At 47.8% G+C, this 17,853-nt stretch overlaps 1 protein-coding gene across 1 annotated transcript in view; it reads left to right on the top strand.

The window, feature by feature from the left end:
* The window catches only part of DOCK2 (dedicator of cytokinesis 2), a 362,053-nt gene that overhangs the window by 290,478 nt on the left and 53,722 nt on the right, over positions 1–17,853 (top strand). Inside the window, exons 31-32 of the mRNA XM_019741000.2 lie at positions 7,762–7,862; positions 7,952–8,010. Coding sequence (XP_019596559.2) covers positions 7,762–7,862; positions 7,952–8,010 — 160 coding nt within the window. The remainder of the gene's footprint in view (positions 1–7,761; positions 7,863–7,951; positions 8,011–17,853) is intronic.

Consider the following 17,853-nt stretch of genomic DNA (forward strand, 5'->3'; position numbering starts at 1 on the left):
TCAGGCCATTCTTTTAGGTTTTAGCCTATTTTCCTGAAAGCAAATCTGCATCTGAGAGATGCCAGAGAAGTGGGCGTTTCATACATGGAGTGTTCAAGCTTATGAGCTGTGTGACTTTAGGCAAATTACTTGACCTCCCTGTGCCTCAATTTCTTCGATATCAAATTATGACACTAATAGTAGCAATCTCATTAGATTGTTGAGAGGATTAAGTGAATTAATTTACATAATGTTCTTGGAACAGTGCCAGGAACATAGTAGCTATTTAATATTAGTTCATCGTAATTATACTAATTGTTACCATTTTGATGATGAAGATGGTCCTAAATATGTCAGGTCTGGGAGCTCATATGTCAGTCCCTGGTAAACAGGAAGTAGGGAGGCATCTTTCTGGTCCCCACCACATTGCCGAGGGCTGTCATACCCACAAGATTTTGTAAACCCAGGAAAGTAGCCAACATCACAAAATGAAATGTCCCTTTTTCTAATGAGACTTCCATAGATATTTATTGAAAAGCGCTCAAGAACAGGATCATTTTTCAACCTTATCTGTGTTCTCCTCACCCCGTGTTCTCCTCACCCCAAGCGAGAATGGATTTGTTCTCTGTACCCTGCCTGGAACACGCCTTGTTTTCTTCTTACGGTTTCATTAATTATGCATTTAATGTCGGCAGGAACAGCATCCATCAGTGAGCAGGGCGGCAGCCGCTGTCCAGAGGAAGGGCAGGTGCGATGGCATTATCCCTAATGTCCTTTCTGGAACTGTGGCTTTATGACTCATTCACAGGGCAGAAAGCAAGAAGCTCTGTGCTGTCACTCTGTGGGGGACAAGACCTGGAAATTACAAAAATGATGTTTCCTGCTTGGGGCTAAACTAATTTACATTTCCCGGCCCTATTCAGGATGCGGGGCCCTGGCACGCACCTCCATTTGCATGGTCAGGGAAGACCAAGAGAGGATTTGGAATTCAACTCGGCAAGGATTTTTGTTTAAGAGTAATTTTCATGAGTCCAGGCTATTGCAATGTGCTTTGAGGGATTCAGAAGCACAGCAGAACATAGCCCTGCCCTCAATGACCAGGTAGTTTTGATAGTAAATCGGGCTGTTGAAATCCATCTTCTAGCAGCCAGGCTTTTGAAGAAAGTGATTAACCTTTCTTAGGCATCTACTTAGGACATTTTGATTCTTATTCTAACCCTGTTAGGTTGGGATATACCCATTTTACTGGTGAATAAACTGAGCTTCAGGAAAGTGGTTGACTTTCCTGTTAAAAGTCATCTACTCATTGGGGCTGCTGGGATTCAGGCTTATCTGCAAAGCCCAATCTCTTTCCACTCTTCCGTACTGTGCCTTTCAAATCTAGGAGACAGCTCTATTTAGCTCCAGAAGCACTGCTGCCCTTGTTAGCTCTTGCTGGCCCTGGGATAGAGAGCTTTACAATGATTGGCTGTCAGATTAGGCTCTCCCTGTTGGAAACTCTGATTGGCCCAGGATTCAGTGGTTATACCTCGGATGTGCTCTTTGGCTCCAGGAAAATTGTTTCTGCCTTAGGCAGCTGTGATTGCTGCTAAGGTCGTTCTCTCTACTTGGGAAGCTCTGATTGCCTCTGAGATTGATCATTCCAGCCTTGGCCTGGAGGCATTTCTGGATCTGGTTCTGGGCACCAGACCACTATGGGGTCATGGGGTCATTTCTTAACCTGTGCTGGAGACCGTGTGAAATGAAAAGCTTCCAGGATAGTCCCAGCCCTTAGTGGATGAGTGAGGGCAGGCTTGGTCTTTGTAATAGGAAATGTAACCGGTAATGGTTAAAAAAAAAAAAAAGGTGCGGAAAGAAAGGACCACTCACGGAAGCCTTGAGGAGCCCACAGCACTGCCTGCAGGGAGGCTCACTGTGGGACGCCCCCCCCCCCCCCCCCCCCCCCGCAGACAGATGGTCGGTCACAGGCTTGGGAAAGGCTTCTTTGGCCCTCCCTGCTTCAGCTTGAGGGCCCCAGACAACCTCTATCCCCTAATGTCCCTAAGCTGAGTCCATAAGTGGAAACTTCCAGAATCAACAGCATCTGTCCCCGAGTGGTTATGGGGGCTGTGCCTTTGTCACTCAGAGGAGGGCACACTGATTGCATTTCAGCAACACCCAGGGCTGGGCGCTTTTTTTCTTTTCAGTTGGAATCTGGAGTAAATAATGATTCTAGGCCATTGAGAAAGAATCTTGTAGGATCAAAAATCCTTGCTCTTTCTACTGTAAAGACCGTAAAACATCAGATGAACCAGTGAAAACCTTAACCAACACGAAAGCAAAAGGAAACTGAGAAAGGAAAAGAAAAGTGATTTCAGCACAAGAACAGAGTGAATAAAGAATACAAGTTCTGGAATGAGATTAACTTGGATTCAGACGCCAGCTTCACCATTCTTTAGCTGTGTGACCCTGAGCAAGTTAGTTAACCTCTCTGGGCCTCAATTTCCTGATCTCTAAAATGGGAGGAATAATAATACAAATGTCAGAGTTTCTCAGAAGGATTTAACAATGCCTGTAGAGTGTGGGACTCATGAATGAACTCATTCAACAAATATTTCCTGAGACACAATGCTAGACACTAGTTATACAAGAGTGAATAAAAGATGAGATTCTTGCCTGCATGGTGCTTACTTGCATCCAGTAGAGGAGACAGAAAAAAAGTTAGTTCTCATTAAAATATGTCCTAAATGCTGTGAACAGGGTGTAATGAGGGTTAATAATGGGTGGATCTACTTGAATCTTAGTAAGTTAGGAAGGCTTCCCAGGAAGTGATTTTTGAACTGAGATCACAAGACTGAGTAGGAGTTTACCAGATAGAGACTTCCTCATTTAGTCCTTGTAACTACCCCCTTTAGATACCATTAGCCTCACTTTCCAGATGAGGAAACTGCCACTCCAAGACATAGGGTAACTTGCCTGTAATAATGGAACTGGTGACTGGATTGGAATCCTGGAAGGGAACACAACAGTATCTATGAAAACAAACAACAAAGATAATAAAGAACAACAAAATCTGCATAGACTCTGCATCTTCACAATTGCAACTCTAGAAATGTATATACTATATTGTCATCTCATGCATAAAGTTGTATAAACAAGGATGTCGATTACAGCACTGATGCTAAAGAGAAAAAAGCTGGAGTCAAGCTAAATACCTACAAATAGGGAATTGGTTAAAATGAAAGTACATCTTTATAGCAGAATGCCATGTAGCAATAAAAGAGAACGCAGCAGATCTGTATATGCTAATATGGAAACATCTACAACATAGATTGATGAGAAAAAGTAGCAAAGTACAGCAGATTATTTAAAAAGATGTCTATACATATATTTGTTTATACATAAAACATTTTTGGAAGGATATCCAGGAAATTGGTAAGATTTTCTTCTGGGAAATTAGATGAGGGTCCAAGATTGGATAGAAAATAACTTTTATTATTTAATCTTTTCTACCAATTAATTTTTTTTATCATGTGTGTATTACTTTTATAATTTTTTAAGTGCTACTTGGAAATAACTAAATTCTGGTTACACCCACTAGCAATATGGCTTTGACTGGATTTCACTGTTTACATCTATGAAATAAGGGAGTTGGATCAGATAACCCTTAAATTTATTCCAGCTCTAATCTTCTATTGTCCTATGATTTCAAAATATGAAATTCCTGGTCAAAAATCACTTCACCTCTTCGCCACGGAAAAGGGAGCCATGTGTTTTGCAAAAGTCCCTCTGACTTTTTTGAGCCAGCTGAGCTGGGCACTTAGGAGAAATGCCACCAGGGAGCTTGGGGCAGAGAGGAAAGAAAAGTCTGAGACCTCTTGAAACAACTGGAGAATTTTTCTAACAATATGGTGATCAATAAATATTATCTGGAGCCCAGCTCCTAGTCAAGCCATTGTGATGATAATGGCATGAGAGATCCAAATACATGGAAGACAAGAACCTTGGCACTTGTGGAGCTCACAGTTGGAAAAGACAGGGCATACCCATACTCTTGAAGCAACGCCACTGCCACACCTTCTCTCCTGAGTGTTTGGCATGTGCCAGGCCTGTGGCGGACGCCTTCATGTGCATATCGTTTCATGCAGCACGTAGAACAATCCTTTCACCATGATTTTTCTCATTGTACAGGTAAGGAAAACGAGGCTCAGAAAGGTCACTAACCAAAGACAGCCCAGCTAGTAGGAGCTAGAACCGGTACCCACAACCTGTTCTGGGAGACGCTGTCACTTGTGCTCTTCGCCGCTGGAGGGCGCTGTCGTGGGAAGTGAGCGGAGCCCAAGGCCGGGTGCAGAGGAGTGGCCCCGATCTGTGGTCGCGCATACTAAGGGCTACTCCATTCAGAAGGGACTGGGCACGGCCATCTGGGAAGGCTTCCTGAGGAACTGGGTCTTGAATAGGCTCTGATGAAAGACTAGGACTCAGACGCTGCAGGTGTGAGGACCTCTGAGCAAAGCCAAAGAGGCCACGACGCTCGCGTTGCATGTGTGCCGTCTGAGCAGACCAGCCCTCCGGAACAGGCAGGGTGTCGAGGGTGAACACACTGGAAAGCGAATGAGGCCTGAAAACGCGGGTTGGTGCACTCGGACCTGATTCTTGAGGAGCAAGAGTCACGCAAGAGGGAAGGGCAGAGGCCCTCGGAGTGAGTGCCCAGCGCCATCGAGCTGTGGCCACTGCTCACGTCTCAGACGCTGCACAAAGCCGCTGACTGACAGCCGACACCCTCCCCTCGGTTCCAACCACCGCCCCACAGAGTCCCATGGCCGGGGCTGGGGGTGAGGTGCTCATGGGCACCACTTCTCATCACTAAGGAAAGGACGCACTGGAACTCTGGCCCACAAGGATCTTCAAGGAGGAAAGCCGAAAGGAAATCAGACCCACGCTTAAGTATATACCCAAGAAACTGAAAACATACGTCCACGCGAAAAGTTATGTGTAGCTGCTCATAGCAACGTGAGTTACAATATCCAAGAGGTGGAAACAATCCAAATATCCATCAATAGATGAACAGACAAACACAATGTGGTCTATCCATACGGTAGACTAGGATTCGGCGATAAAAAGCAGTGAAGCACTGATACATGTGACACCATGGATGAACCTTGAAAACATCATGCTTAGGGAAAGGAGCCAGACACGAAAGGCCGTGTATTTGATGAGTCCACTTCTATGAAATGTCAGAATAGGCACATCCATGGAGACAGAAAGTAGATTTGTGATTGCCAGGGCCTGGGGGAGGGAGAATGGGACGTGACCTCTGATGGGTAGAAGGTTTTTTGGGGGGTGATGAAAATGTTCTAAAATTAGATAGTGGTGATAGTTGTACTACCTTGTGAATATACTAAAAACCATCAAATGATACACTTTAAACGGTGAAATGTGACGATATGTGAATTATACTTCAATTTGAAAAAGAAAGTCAGGAATGGGGTGAGAGACGAAACGTTTTTGAAAGACGAAGTCAGGCAGAAGAGAGAAGAGCAAGAGGCTCAACTAGATCTGACATGTCTGTGTGTTCTCAGACATGTTGGGGGACGTTTCTGGACTTATTCTCAAAAGTAACAGCAATTCACCTTACTTTGCCATATATATCTAATTCCTACTGTATACTGATTATTCTGGTGAAATTCCCTAAAACCAGAAATTCCTCACCTTAAAAATAGCCCTTTCCATGTCCTGTGACCAGGTGTTCCCTTTTCCTGGCTTTTTGTTCCATATCTTGGTCTTAAATAAGAGGAGGTGTGAGTTCTGGGCTTAAGCAGACCAAAACAGCACACTTTCAAAACCTGCAAGTGATGGGGGTGCCAGGAGGAAAGTCAGTCTGAGTGGCCCCGGGAGACCCGACCTGCACTGTGTGTTTGGATGAGCGAGAGGTTACTGCGGAAACAAAGGGCTTGGGATCTGATTCCAGGGGTTATGGGAGCATTTGCAGGTCTTTGGGGAAGGGAGTGATAGGATCCAACTGGTTTTAAAAGGTCCTTTTGGTTTCTGTGTGGTGAGTTGACTTTATAGGGGCCACAAGCCGGGAGGTTGCCTCACTGCACCCCGGGAACAGCTTGGTCTTCTCGACGCTGACAGATAAGGTTTCAAGTAAAGGAAAGTATATTCCCTCCACAGAAGATGAGCAGCATGACCTGTGTGACCACTGCCCTAACCCCAACGTGATGACAACACCTGGCACATAGACGATGTTCAATAAATGTCTTAATGCATCCTCAGCCAAAGACTGACTGTCACGTGGAAAGAGCCCTGAACGTTAATCAGAAGGCCTGGGTTCAAATCCCAGCTATGCCTCAGTCTCCTCATCTGTGAAATGGAACTAATAAATAGCTACCCACTTTGAGAGCTGAAAGGAGGGAGGCATGGGAAAGCGCTGGCCCATGGTAAAAATGGGGGTCTTGCTTCTGAAACTGGAACCCCATGCCCATTTAAAAGTAATACCTCAGGCAACAGTTTTGCGGTGACCAAGGATAGCTGCCTTTTACTTCCTCTTGGCCATCTGGTACGTCCAATGAACATCTCTGAATTAAGGAGAAGCGTCTCAATCGTGGGTGATTTCTCTAGCCAGATGTACCCCTCCTCTTGCTCTGCAGTATTGACAGGGGTGGGCTTCGTCCAGCAAAACCGTCCCCCTCTGCTCCTTGCAGGGTCTTGGCATCTTGTAATAATTGCCCTCGAGCACCCAAGGAGCCAGCTTGTACTATTTGCTTTGGTACCAAAAGAACCATTAGAATAATGAAAAGAACAGTAAGGTTACCAAGTGCTTCTGAGCTCTTAGTGAGATTCATGCCTTTACACACATCATCCCACGCCATCAGCCCTCTGCAGTGGGGAGAGGGTACCCCTTTTGCAGACGGGCTCACTGAGGCTCAACAACGCCTTGATTCAGGTCTGCATCTCTCGGGTTCTGTAGCCTGTATCAATATTGCTGTCACTGTGGCTAAGCCTTTGGAGCACTGGCCATGTACTGACCCCTATGCTGTCTGTTTCACTGCAAGCCTGTGGAGTGGCTTCTATTAGTCCTTGCATTTAGCATCAGCAGATCTTGTGAATGTTAAAATTATGACAAGCCTACATCCAAGCTGAGCCCTCAGTGTTTCTAGCACTCAAATGAGTATTAGAATCACCCCGAGTGCTTGTAAACATGCAGATTTCTGGGGCCTGAGTCAGTGGGTCTGGAGTGGGGCCCAAGAAATTGCATACCTAACAATTTCCCAGGTGATGCTGTTAGCCTGGGGCCACATTTTGAAAACATTGAACAAAGGGGCAAAATATTCTAAGCCAGAATGGGTTGCTGGCTGGTTCTCTGAGCTGTTGGGTGCATTCAGGGGGACACCCAGAGAGGCTGACACCCCCTGAAACGTTCCTCCCTCACCACCCTCCAAGACTAAGGCTGAGGCACCAGCTCACCGGGGCACTCAGCTGGGGTGAGAAATTTGTCTTTCAAAAAACAAGTTGAAAAACAACCAAAGAAAAGCAGCCCTAACATCCTCCTTCTTGCCCAAATCCTGTTGTCAGACAGGGGACGTGGTCAGCGCCTAGCGAAATGCATCCATTGCCCTCGCTTTGGCCGGGATGCCGATTTCAGAGTCAGTGCCAGTTAGAAAATTGCAGTGCACAGAATCACACTGGTTCTGCCGCTCTCTTCTGCCATCTTCATAAATTATTCACGTTACCCAGCAGTTAATATGCCTTCCCACTTCAGACCCACTTCATGACCGTTCTCTACTCCTTCCTTTACAGCTGTGGAATAACTATTTTCATCTGGCGGTAGCGTTTATCACTCAGGATTCCCTGCAGCTGGAGCAGTTCTCACACGCCAAATACAACAAGATCCTGAATAAGTAGGTTGCATGTTTGGGTCTCCTGAAGGGGGAGTTTCATGGGCCTCTCTGAGGTGGTGCCTGAAGCAGGTGTTTTTTGTTCCTCCTAGGTACGGGGACATGAGACGGCTAATTGGCTTCTCCATCCGGGATATGTGGTACAAGCTTGGTGAGTAGGCACACGCATCCAGACAGACACATCTGTACTCGCCCAGCGCCTTCTTGAAGACCATCTGTTAGAAGGCCACAGGGGTTTCAGCAGTGGGAGCTTGAAATAACTGTTTATCACTGTATGCACCCCGGGTCCGTAATAAGTGTCTGATGAGAGAGGTCGCCCATCCCCTCTCCCACCCCGCCCCCCCAGACCTGCTTCTGCTTGATGCCTCTGAGGGGTCATGATGTCAAATTAGAATTTACAAGAAGGAGGAAGGGCAGGGCTGCTGTGGGAACTTGCGTCCTTACACGTCACACGTGTGCTTCCTGCTGATTGGTGGGCCGTCTGCATCCTGCTCTTACGTGATGTGATCTATAAAAGACCCTCCACCTTCATGGGGAAGAGTTGGTTCAATGGAAGACAAGGGTGTTTTGTGACATGATTTGAGCTGGAGGGTGACCCCCGGAGCTGTCCCTGGCCTGGTGAGCTACAGGAATCATGTGTGAGCTGAGTGGTGCGTGTGGGAGGAAGGAAGGGAGATGGAATCAGGGAGACATTTATTGAGCATCTGAGTCAGGCCTGTGCTAAGGAGATCTTTTTTAATGTTCACATTACCTGCTGCAAGATGGAAAATCTCCCCCCTCCTTTTATTGATCTAGAAACTCAGTGTGGGAAGGAACTTGCTTGAGATGAAACAGCTGCAATTCCCAGAGCTTCCTTTTGCTTCCAGGAGGATAAGGGCTACATGCTTTGCTAGAGGCCTGAATCCTGCTCCATGATATGTGCTGAAAGGATGGATGGATTAATGAAGAGTAATGGGTGACGAGCTAGTTTCACCTCTGGTTTTTGGAGCCCTCCTTGACGCTCTGCCCTTTCCTCCTGGCTTGGGTGTTGACCCTCTTCAGTTGAGCCACTTTCAGGGACTGCCCATCTCTCGGATTCAAGTAAAATGACCTCCCTGACCTTGCTTCTAGCTTCCTCAGACCGCTTAGTGTCTTTCAGTCCCCATCTGTTTCCTGGACAGCAGTTTCTTGCCCTTTCCAGCAAGGCCCATCTTTTCAGGGAACGCACAGGATGTAGACTATCGGTCTGGGTTCTGTCTAGCGGACAGCACTGTCCTCGGGCTGCGAGCACGTCCTGAGAACAGGAGGGCGGTGGTTAGCTCCCAAGATCAGAGGCTGGGAAGCAGGCCCAGGACAGACTGCCTCAGGCCTTGCCCTGCGAAGCGAGGAGGCCCAAAGCAAGGGGACCAAGTGAGGCTGGGTAGCTGGGGAAATAGCACCTTCTCTCAGGGTGCTTATGAGGGTCAGGAGCGCAAAACCTGAGAGAGTGAAGCCATAAAGGCCACCCCCACGTCAGAATTGTTATCGTTTCCATCCTTGCCCTATCAGGATGGAACCTAATTTCCTGCTCTGGCTCCTTAATCATCAATGCCAGGCCTGTATCACTGGGGCCTGGAGGGCAGGGCCCCCGCAGGTAGCGTCAAGTTGTGTAGGGACCAGGGCAGTTAAACCCACAGGAATCCATAAAGCAGGGTACTGTTGGCGTTTGGGGTTGGATAAGTCTCTGTTGTAGGGGCTGCCCTGTGCATTGTGGGATATTTAATAGCACCCTTGACCTCTCCTCACTAGATCCCAACAGCATCCTCCCTAGTTGTGAAAAGCAAGAGTGTCTAGATATTACCCAATGTCCCAGGGGTCAGGAGTATGGAAAGCAGCAGCTGCGCCTGGGAGAAAGTGAAGCAAGTGCATGTGCCCAGCTAAGAGCGACAGTCACTCTGAGGCCCGAGGTTGTAGCACCTTCTCGTTTTTCAAAAGAAGCCAGGACACAGAATTTTAAAATGTGTTTTCCAATTAGTGAATATTGACCACTTATTGAAAGTTTTAGAAACATTGAATGTGCTGAGTACACCGCGGAGCCCAGATTTTGTTTGCATGTGAGTTTACATTCTTTGCCTCACAATAGTAAAGACTAGATGGAACCCTGCTGGGCTTCTGCTCCCAGATCTCCACCCCAGGCGTTGCCAGAATTACAGAACAGGGATTTGCAGGATCTGTGCTTTGTTTGTCCCCAGTTCTTCCACACAACCTGCTCTTTTCTGAATGTCCTCCATTGCCGTGGTTTTGCACACAACACATTTTATTTAGATATAGATTAAGTTTGGCAGGCATTGCTGCACTCCCAATGATGCAGGTGAATGAAGATGTTACCAAGTGTTCCACCTGCTTAGAATCACAGACTATCAGAGATGGAAGGGACCTTTATCAATCATATTGTCCAGCATTTTCAAAAGTCTATGTTTAGCTGAGGACCAACAAAAAAATCTCATGCTCAATCCATAAATCGGATGACAGCTGAACTAATCTCATCTAATTGAAGTGGGATACAGGGCCTAGAGCCCATTATAATAGGCCACCCCTAAACTCCCCACATGGACCCCCGAGGATTTTCTGGGGAGAAATCCTGAAGCACTTCAGATAGTAGTTTGAAGCTTCAGTTCTGACCCAACCTACCATTTTACCAATGAGGAAACTGAGGCTCAGAGAGGCGAGGAGGTGTGTACAAGGTCATATAGAGAACTGCAGGGAGATTCAGGACTAGCACCCTGGCCTGAGTGTTTATCCTGAAGTATCACAGACTCCTTGCTGTTTGCAAATACCAGTTGGAGGAATTAGCACAATTAAAAGATACAGTTGTCAGGGTTTGGGGGTTGCATGAATAAGACCCTGACTGGCTGCCTTAATCAGAGAAGACCATGGGAAGGGCAAGGAGAGCCAGGCGACGAAGGGCAGGGCCGGAGCCACTCTAGGATCCAGGGCTGGTGGTGTGGCTTTGCCTTCGGGATGTCCCCTTCCTGCATCACTCTGCTAAAGGTCCAGTCTGCAGGGAACGCCGTTCTATTGGCCTTCCTTGGATGACCTATCCACTGCCGCTTGCACCAAGCCCACATCCATCAAGGCAGGCAGAGTTCCCCCACGTAAAATGTTGGTGGAGTTCTGGAGACGTCAAACAAAACCACAGATGTCCATTGCAGGAAACCAGAGTAAAGGATACGTTTGCAAACATGGCCACCCCCTTCACCTCGTGCCTAGACTCCGAGGAGCAGGAAAGTATATCATCAGTCTGAAGGGTGTTCCTGTTAGTCATTGTTACACAGCTGTTTCTCCTTGCCTGTCTCCCGCGGGGATACGAGACTAGCAAGCAGGCCAGCCAAAGCATGGAGGCTCCCATCCCCACCCCGCCCTGCCTTGTGCCAGCGGCTGGCATTACCAGGCTTCCTCCTCAACGCTAATGGCATGAACCTGCTAATCCAAACCAGGACTGAGCAGCGTGTGCTCTAGGGACCAATGGAGGGAGGACACACACTGGGTAACAGTAGGTCTTAAAGTGCAATTCAAGTGGACGATCCACGACAGAGTGAAACTCCGAAACTGTCTGTGGCAGCCACGGCCAAGTGCCCACACAGTAGCCATTCTTCCCTTCTGCCTGGTCCACGGAGCCCCGAGTCTTTTTCATGATCACAATTTGCTAAGTTAGCAGTGTCTTGTAGAGAGTGATAGCCAGGTGACCCAGTTCTGTCGGAGGAGAATCGGCAGAAGCAAGCTCGTTGGGGCTTCAGGAAAACGTTTTCCCCCAATTAAAACCAAAGGGAGGGGGACAGACTCGATGAGCACATGTTTCTTGCCCATGGTCCTGCCCCCTCTGTCTTCCTGGAAAACAGCAGAACCACCTAAAAGCCATGACGACAAACTCACATGGTAAAGACGCAGGAGCGGCTCTGCCCTGACCCACCGTCCTCTGCCATCCTGCCATTGGATAGGTGGGGTCCCTGAGGCCCAGAGAGACACAAGGACATTCCCAAGGTCAGCAACACATCCGTCACTCAGCTGAGGAGAAAGAACCTGCCCCCTGACCCCAAGTTCAATGTTCTGACTACTGTTTTTTTTTCAGAATAGGCAAATTGTTTTCCAAGGTTGTGAAGCGGCAGACTTGCTATGCCTTCCCTGACTTCTGATAATGAGTAAATCATAATGCATGCTCAGGTTTTACATTTTGTTTTAATGCCCAAAGCAATCAGGGTGTCATCACCATGAGTAGGATCATTTCCTTCCCATCAGGAAAGACTGGAGCAGCCCTGTGATTATAAGAGAGCTAATTGCGAAGATCATCTCAGGCTTGAAGATTATTTAACATTCTTCAGGGAAAAGTCGGCTACGTGCGTGTGTGTGTGTGTGTGTGTGTGTGTGTGTGTGCGTGCGTGTGTGTGTGTGTGTGTGCACACACCCATGGGTAGGTGCAGGGCGGTCTCGATGGGGACAAGGACCACACGTTGTTACCAGGACCCTGCCACCAAAGGGTTAATGCCATTTGTGGTTTTGGGTCCTGGGATGTTGCCACGTGTAACGTGCTTTTCCTGATAGTGCAGCATCACAACATTTGTTTCTGCTTGGAGGGAAGCAATGCACATTTTGTCAAAGTGACTTTGCACTTAACCACTCCACATTCACTTGGGTTAACATCAGGCTGCTGCGTTAACAGCCTTCGTGGGAAAGAAAGACCCATTCCAGCGGCTGGCATCATGGTCTCACTTATAGGAAAGTCACTCCTGGCAGAGCTGTGACAGCAACTGGGCCGTTACTTTTTAAGCGTCTACGGAATGCCCAGCTCGGCGCTCAGCTCCAGGGGAGTGGGGAGAGGCATTGTCCCTGCCCTGCTGGGAAGAACCACCATTAATTCTAAGAGCAGAACAACCTAATAGTTTTAAAGCAAACCGAGAGTATATTCTTTCATGTGCAATCCATGGTGGAATCTCAGGAATTAAAGCAAATGGGAGATAAGTGAGGACAATAAGGATGGCTCCGTCAGGGTAAATGGCTCTTGAATTAGACCCATGGGTGGCCCATGTCAGGACTGAAAGAAAGACTGAGGAAAGGGCAAGCTTTTCAGGAGAGCAACCAGCCTAAGCAGGCACGGCTGCTACGGGTTGGGGAGAAGCTGCTGGGAAGAAATACAGGAAATGGGATTAGAGAGGCATCCGTCCATCCATCCATCCATCTGTCCATCCATCCTTCCATCCATCCATCCATCCATCCATCCATCCATCCCTCCATCCATCCATTTATTCATTCATTCACTTGACAAACGTTGAGCACTGTGGTAAGCAGAATCATGGGTCCATGCCCTCATCCCAGAACCTGTGTCTGTATTACCTTGCATGGCAAAGTGGACTTCCCAGGCATGAGTAAGTTAAGGCTGTTGAAGATGGCTAGGATATCCCAGACTGTCTAGGTGGAACCCATGCAATTACAGGATCCTTATAAGTAAAAAAAGGAGGCAGAGGAGTCAGAGAGATTTGAAAATGGAGGAAGGGGCCGTGAGCCAAAGCATGTGGGTAGCCTCTAGAAGCTGGGAAAGGGAAGGAAACAGTTTCTTCCTTAGACCCTCCAGAAGGAGCTCTGCTTACTCCTTGATTTTTAGCCCAATGATACCCATTTCAGACTTCCGACCTGCAGAAGTCTAAGATAATAAATCTGTGTTGTGTTAGGCCGTGAAGTTTGCGGTCGTTGATAGCAGCAGCAAAAGGAAACTAATACAAGTACCCTGTCAATGCCAGGCTTTCTGCCAGTGGCTGGGGCTACGACTGAAAACAGGTTCGAGACCTAGCTCCTGACCTCACAGACTGGTGATCTTTGCATTGAACTGTAGCATACGCACTGCAGAGCTACTTACTTATGGTTGCAAAGGGAAAGTAGCTACAGGGCAGACGCTGGGGGCACCCAGAGAGTCTATGAAGGACTCCTGCCTAGTGAGCGGGCTGCAGATGGCCTCAGGGGGGAAGAGGGGAGCCCTGAGCTCCAGGGCCCACTCCTGTGAGCCACCTGCCGGAATTTAAATGCTCTAGTGTCCACATTTTGTAAAAAGTAAAAAAAAAAAAAAAAAAAAAAAAGTGAAATTAACAATATGTTTTATTTAACCCCATATTCCAAAGTGGTATCATTTTAACAGGTACTCAGTACAAACCATTATTGAGATATAGTCCTTTGTTTGTTTTCCAGAATTCATTCTTTGAAATCTTGTAGGTTTTTACAGTCACAGCAAATCTCAACTTGGACTAGTCATGTTTCATGTGCTCAAAAGATATGTGTGGCCAGTTGCTTTCCTGTTGGGTAGGACGACCTTAGAGGATGAGTAGGGGTTACTTGTGGGGGCATGTGCGGGATAGGATCCGAGTGGGACTGGGGTCAGGGAGAGGGAGGGAGGAGCATGATGGGCAGAGGAGGGAGCAGGTGTGTGGGCGGACGGGGCCGCAGGCCAATGGAGGGAGGGCAGAGGGGAGACGGATAGGGCGTGGAGAGGGCGCGTGGGACCAAACGGGCCTGCAGAACTCCATCCCGAAAGCAACAGGAGCCATGGAAGGATTCATAAGCTGTGGATCAACACGATGAGATGGGGCTTTTCAAATTCCTTTCAGGACAGATTATCACGTATTTAGATGGGCTAGAAAAGGGTTTGGAGGTTTGTGAATGTCAGCCATCCTGATTCCCTCTCCACTCCAGCTCTTTATTGTAGAGGTGAACAAATAAACTGACCGGCCCGAAACGTTCATCAAAAGCCCCAGGGGGCTCCATGCGGTTGGACCATGTCTTTTCATGTCGCTTCTTCCCAGAACCCAGCACAGGCTGAGCTTATAGTACTCACCATCATCGCGACCAACCTCAGCGCTCACTGAGCCAGACACTATGCAGAGCCCTTTGTCTATGTTACGTCTTTTAAGCTTCTCGACAACTCTGCCAGGCAGGGATTATTATTATCTGCATGTTACAGATGAGATAACACAGGCTCAGGGACGGTACATGACAGGCGCAGAGCCGCAGGCCATGCAGCGCCAGTGGCGGGACCTGACCCAGCTTGTGGGACTCGGAGCTCCTGCGGGGCCTGGAGGAAGCCGGGGCCAGGCATGTTCAGGTGACGAGGAGAGAACTGCCTGCCTGTCCGAGATCAGTGCCAGGCGGGAGCAGAGGGCTGCCTTCTTTCTTCCCTTTCTGAACTGAGTGAGTGATCTTTTCTGATCAGCCCAGCTTTGTTGCAGAGCCCCCTGGAGGCTCGCAGAGGGCCATCCCTTGCCCTCATCCCTGTCCATTTCACAGTCTGTGCCAGTCTTTAGAGAGCCGTACACTCCCAGCTAGAGGGCCCTCCTGCCCCTGGTTCGTACGGTGCGCCACTTGCCCAGCTTCGTTCTCAGCCCGGTTCACGACTGTCTGCTGCCTTTCTCCTGCCCTCCCCTCCTTCTAACCTCTTGCTTCCTTCCTGTTTTGTCAGGCCATCTTAGTGCTCTCAGACCCTTCCCCTTCGTTCTCACAGTCTCCTCTTGAGAGGTACAACTGACGAGGCTGTCGCCCAGATTACACCCGAGGCCAGAGAACACACAGGCTCCTTTCCACCGCCCACCTAAGCTCTTCTCTGACCTTCATTACCACTGCAACCTTTCCCACAGCCCTGGAAGTCGGCATTTGCATGGATCTTGCTGGCTCCCTGGCACTTTAAAAACCTTTCTAATTGGTATCTGTTCCTAGTGAGACTCAGCTTTCCCTCTATGATAAAGACCCTCTCACCAATTCTTTTCCTTGACTTTTTTCAAATACAGCAGCAGGTGTGTCTCTCAAATGAGGATCTTTTTTCCAAATGGGTTTGCATTGAATTAGCCACACCTATATTCAGTGTGTGTGTGTGTGTTCACATGCATACGAATCTATGTATATAAAGACACACGCACGCATTCAGATTGCCTGAGCACAAAAATCCCATGTGCTGAAATGCCATTTCTGATGTAAAGGAAGGAAATTTCTCCACAGAGCATTGTAAGGGCCATTGAGATCACACTGTATTTAGAGACCGGCATCTCTCTTTCCTCTTCTCCAATTCTTCCAAACATCTCTTCAACTGACTGCAAAGAATTCAGGTCCAAAGTATATAAGAAATCCCTGGTCTACGGCATGTCTGCTCTTTATTTTAAACCATCTTAAATGGAACCTTACCATACTCCATGCCTTCCCGTATTCTAATGGCCTTTGTGGCATAAGCAATTTCTCTGTTCCGCGGTGGCTTATCTGACAATTGCCCATTTACCTTCTACTTATTACTGCACTCGACTTTGAATTTTAAAACCCCACTGTGGATTTAAAGGATCTTGAGGGAGGAAATCAGAAACCTAGATTAGCAATTACTATAAACCTGCAAGAAAGTAAGTTCTTTTTTGATGTGGGCCAAAGCGAAGACTCGAGGCTCGATTGTAATGTAAATGCATCATAGAATGAAGTTGAGATCCTGGAGAAGTCTCTTTATCTTTCACTCAACGCTCTGCCTGACTTCACCATTTCATCCTCACTAACTGAATATATTCCTAGGACGATGCCTTTTTTATCTGAATTCTGGGGAAATACTCGGACATTAAGCTTCATTTAGGCTGAATGAAAATTCACTTTTCTACTGCCTCCCCTCTGTCTCCTTTTCTCGGCTTTAATCGAAAGCAGCAGTGCCAGGCTATCTGTCACACTACCTGGGTTTCTGTGCCCCCGGGAGCTCTCTGCCCCAGGTGAAGCCCAGCAATGTTCTCTCTGACAGTGGAGAAAACCAGGACGGGCTTCTTGGGTCTGATTCTCAGGAGGAGAAAGAGGCAGCTGCTGATGAGACACCCGGACGTCAGCTTCAGTGATAGGGCCGCTCGGATGGGCTTGTCCTCGCACCCCAGGAAAACCTACAATGTCCAAGTTCCCTTCTTTCTTCCCCTTCTCGGCCACATCTGATCTGTGCGTTCTGAGCAGTCTGATCACTTCTGCTCAGCAAGGCTGCGCTTTGTGACTCATTTTGGCCAAACATCACAACCATAATCATTAGCACTGTATAAATGCACCACGTACCAAGCCCTGTCCTGGGCACTTGATCAATAATAATTCATTTCTTCTCCACAACAACCCTGTGAAGTAACTACTATTATTCTTCCCGTGCTATAGATGAGGGCACTGAGGTTCCAAGAGATGAGATCAACTTGCCCAATATCACATTGCTAGTTGATGGTGGAGCCAATTTATAGATTCAGAGAATCTGGCTCCAGAATCTGTGCCCTTAACCAACTGGCCTCACTACCCAGGCCCCTGGGCACTGATGCTTTCAGGCTCCCTGCTAAGTACACACACGGATATTTTCACATGGTCTTCTCTACAGGTGGGCTTTGTTATTGCAGTTTTATAAGACACGTATCCAAATCACATAGCCAGTGAGTGTAGGAGCTAGGCAAATCCATTTCCTCATTCAACAGACGTTTACTGAGTATCTCGTATGTCCTGTGCTCAGTGGCACAGATACAGTGGTGAGAACAGACATGGTCTCTACTCTCATGAGGTCCTCGGTGGGAGAGGCAGAAGGCAGATGTTTATCAAACGATTCCACAAATATAGACACTGTTGCAAAGTTGGGGGAGAAGACATAACACAAGGCAGTGTGGGGTGTCTGACTGAGCTAGAGGTGGGGGGGGGATGTGGTCAGGGCTTTTCTCAGCACATCCATCCAATGGCACCCATCCAGGGGCAGCCAGGTGGTAATGGGGGGTGTTGGGGTGCAGCAAAGAAAAATAGCATCAACCAAGAATCAGTGTGAGCACAGGCCTGCCAGTGGAGGAAGCGAGATGAGTTTATGACACTGGAACGAGGCTCATGTGGCTAGAATGGCGACACCACGGGGAGGGGGCACAGGGATGCCTTGAAATGAGGCAGAAGAAACAAGGAGCTCTAGTTCATCTGACCCCAAAGCTATATCTGCACCCCTGCTATTCTGCTGACCATTCTATTAGAGCAGATTCGT

Source organism: Rhinolophus sinicus, linkage group LG10 (assembly GCF_036562045.2).
Source record: "Rhinolophus sinicus isolate RSC01 linkage group LG10, ASM3656204v1, whole genome shotgun sequence".
Classification (NCBI taxonomy): Eukaryota; Metazoa; Chordata; class Mammalia; order Chiroptera; family Rhinolophidae; genus Rhinolophus; species Rhinolophus sinicus.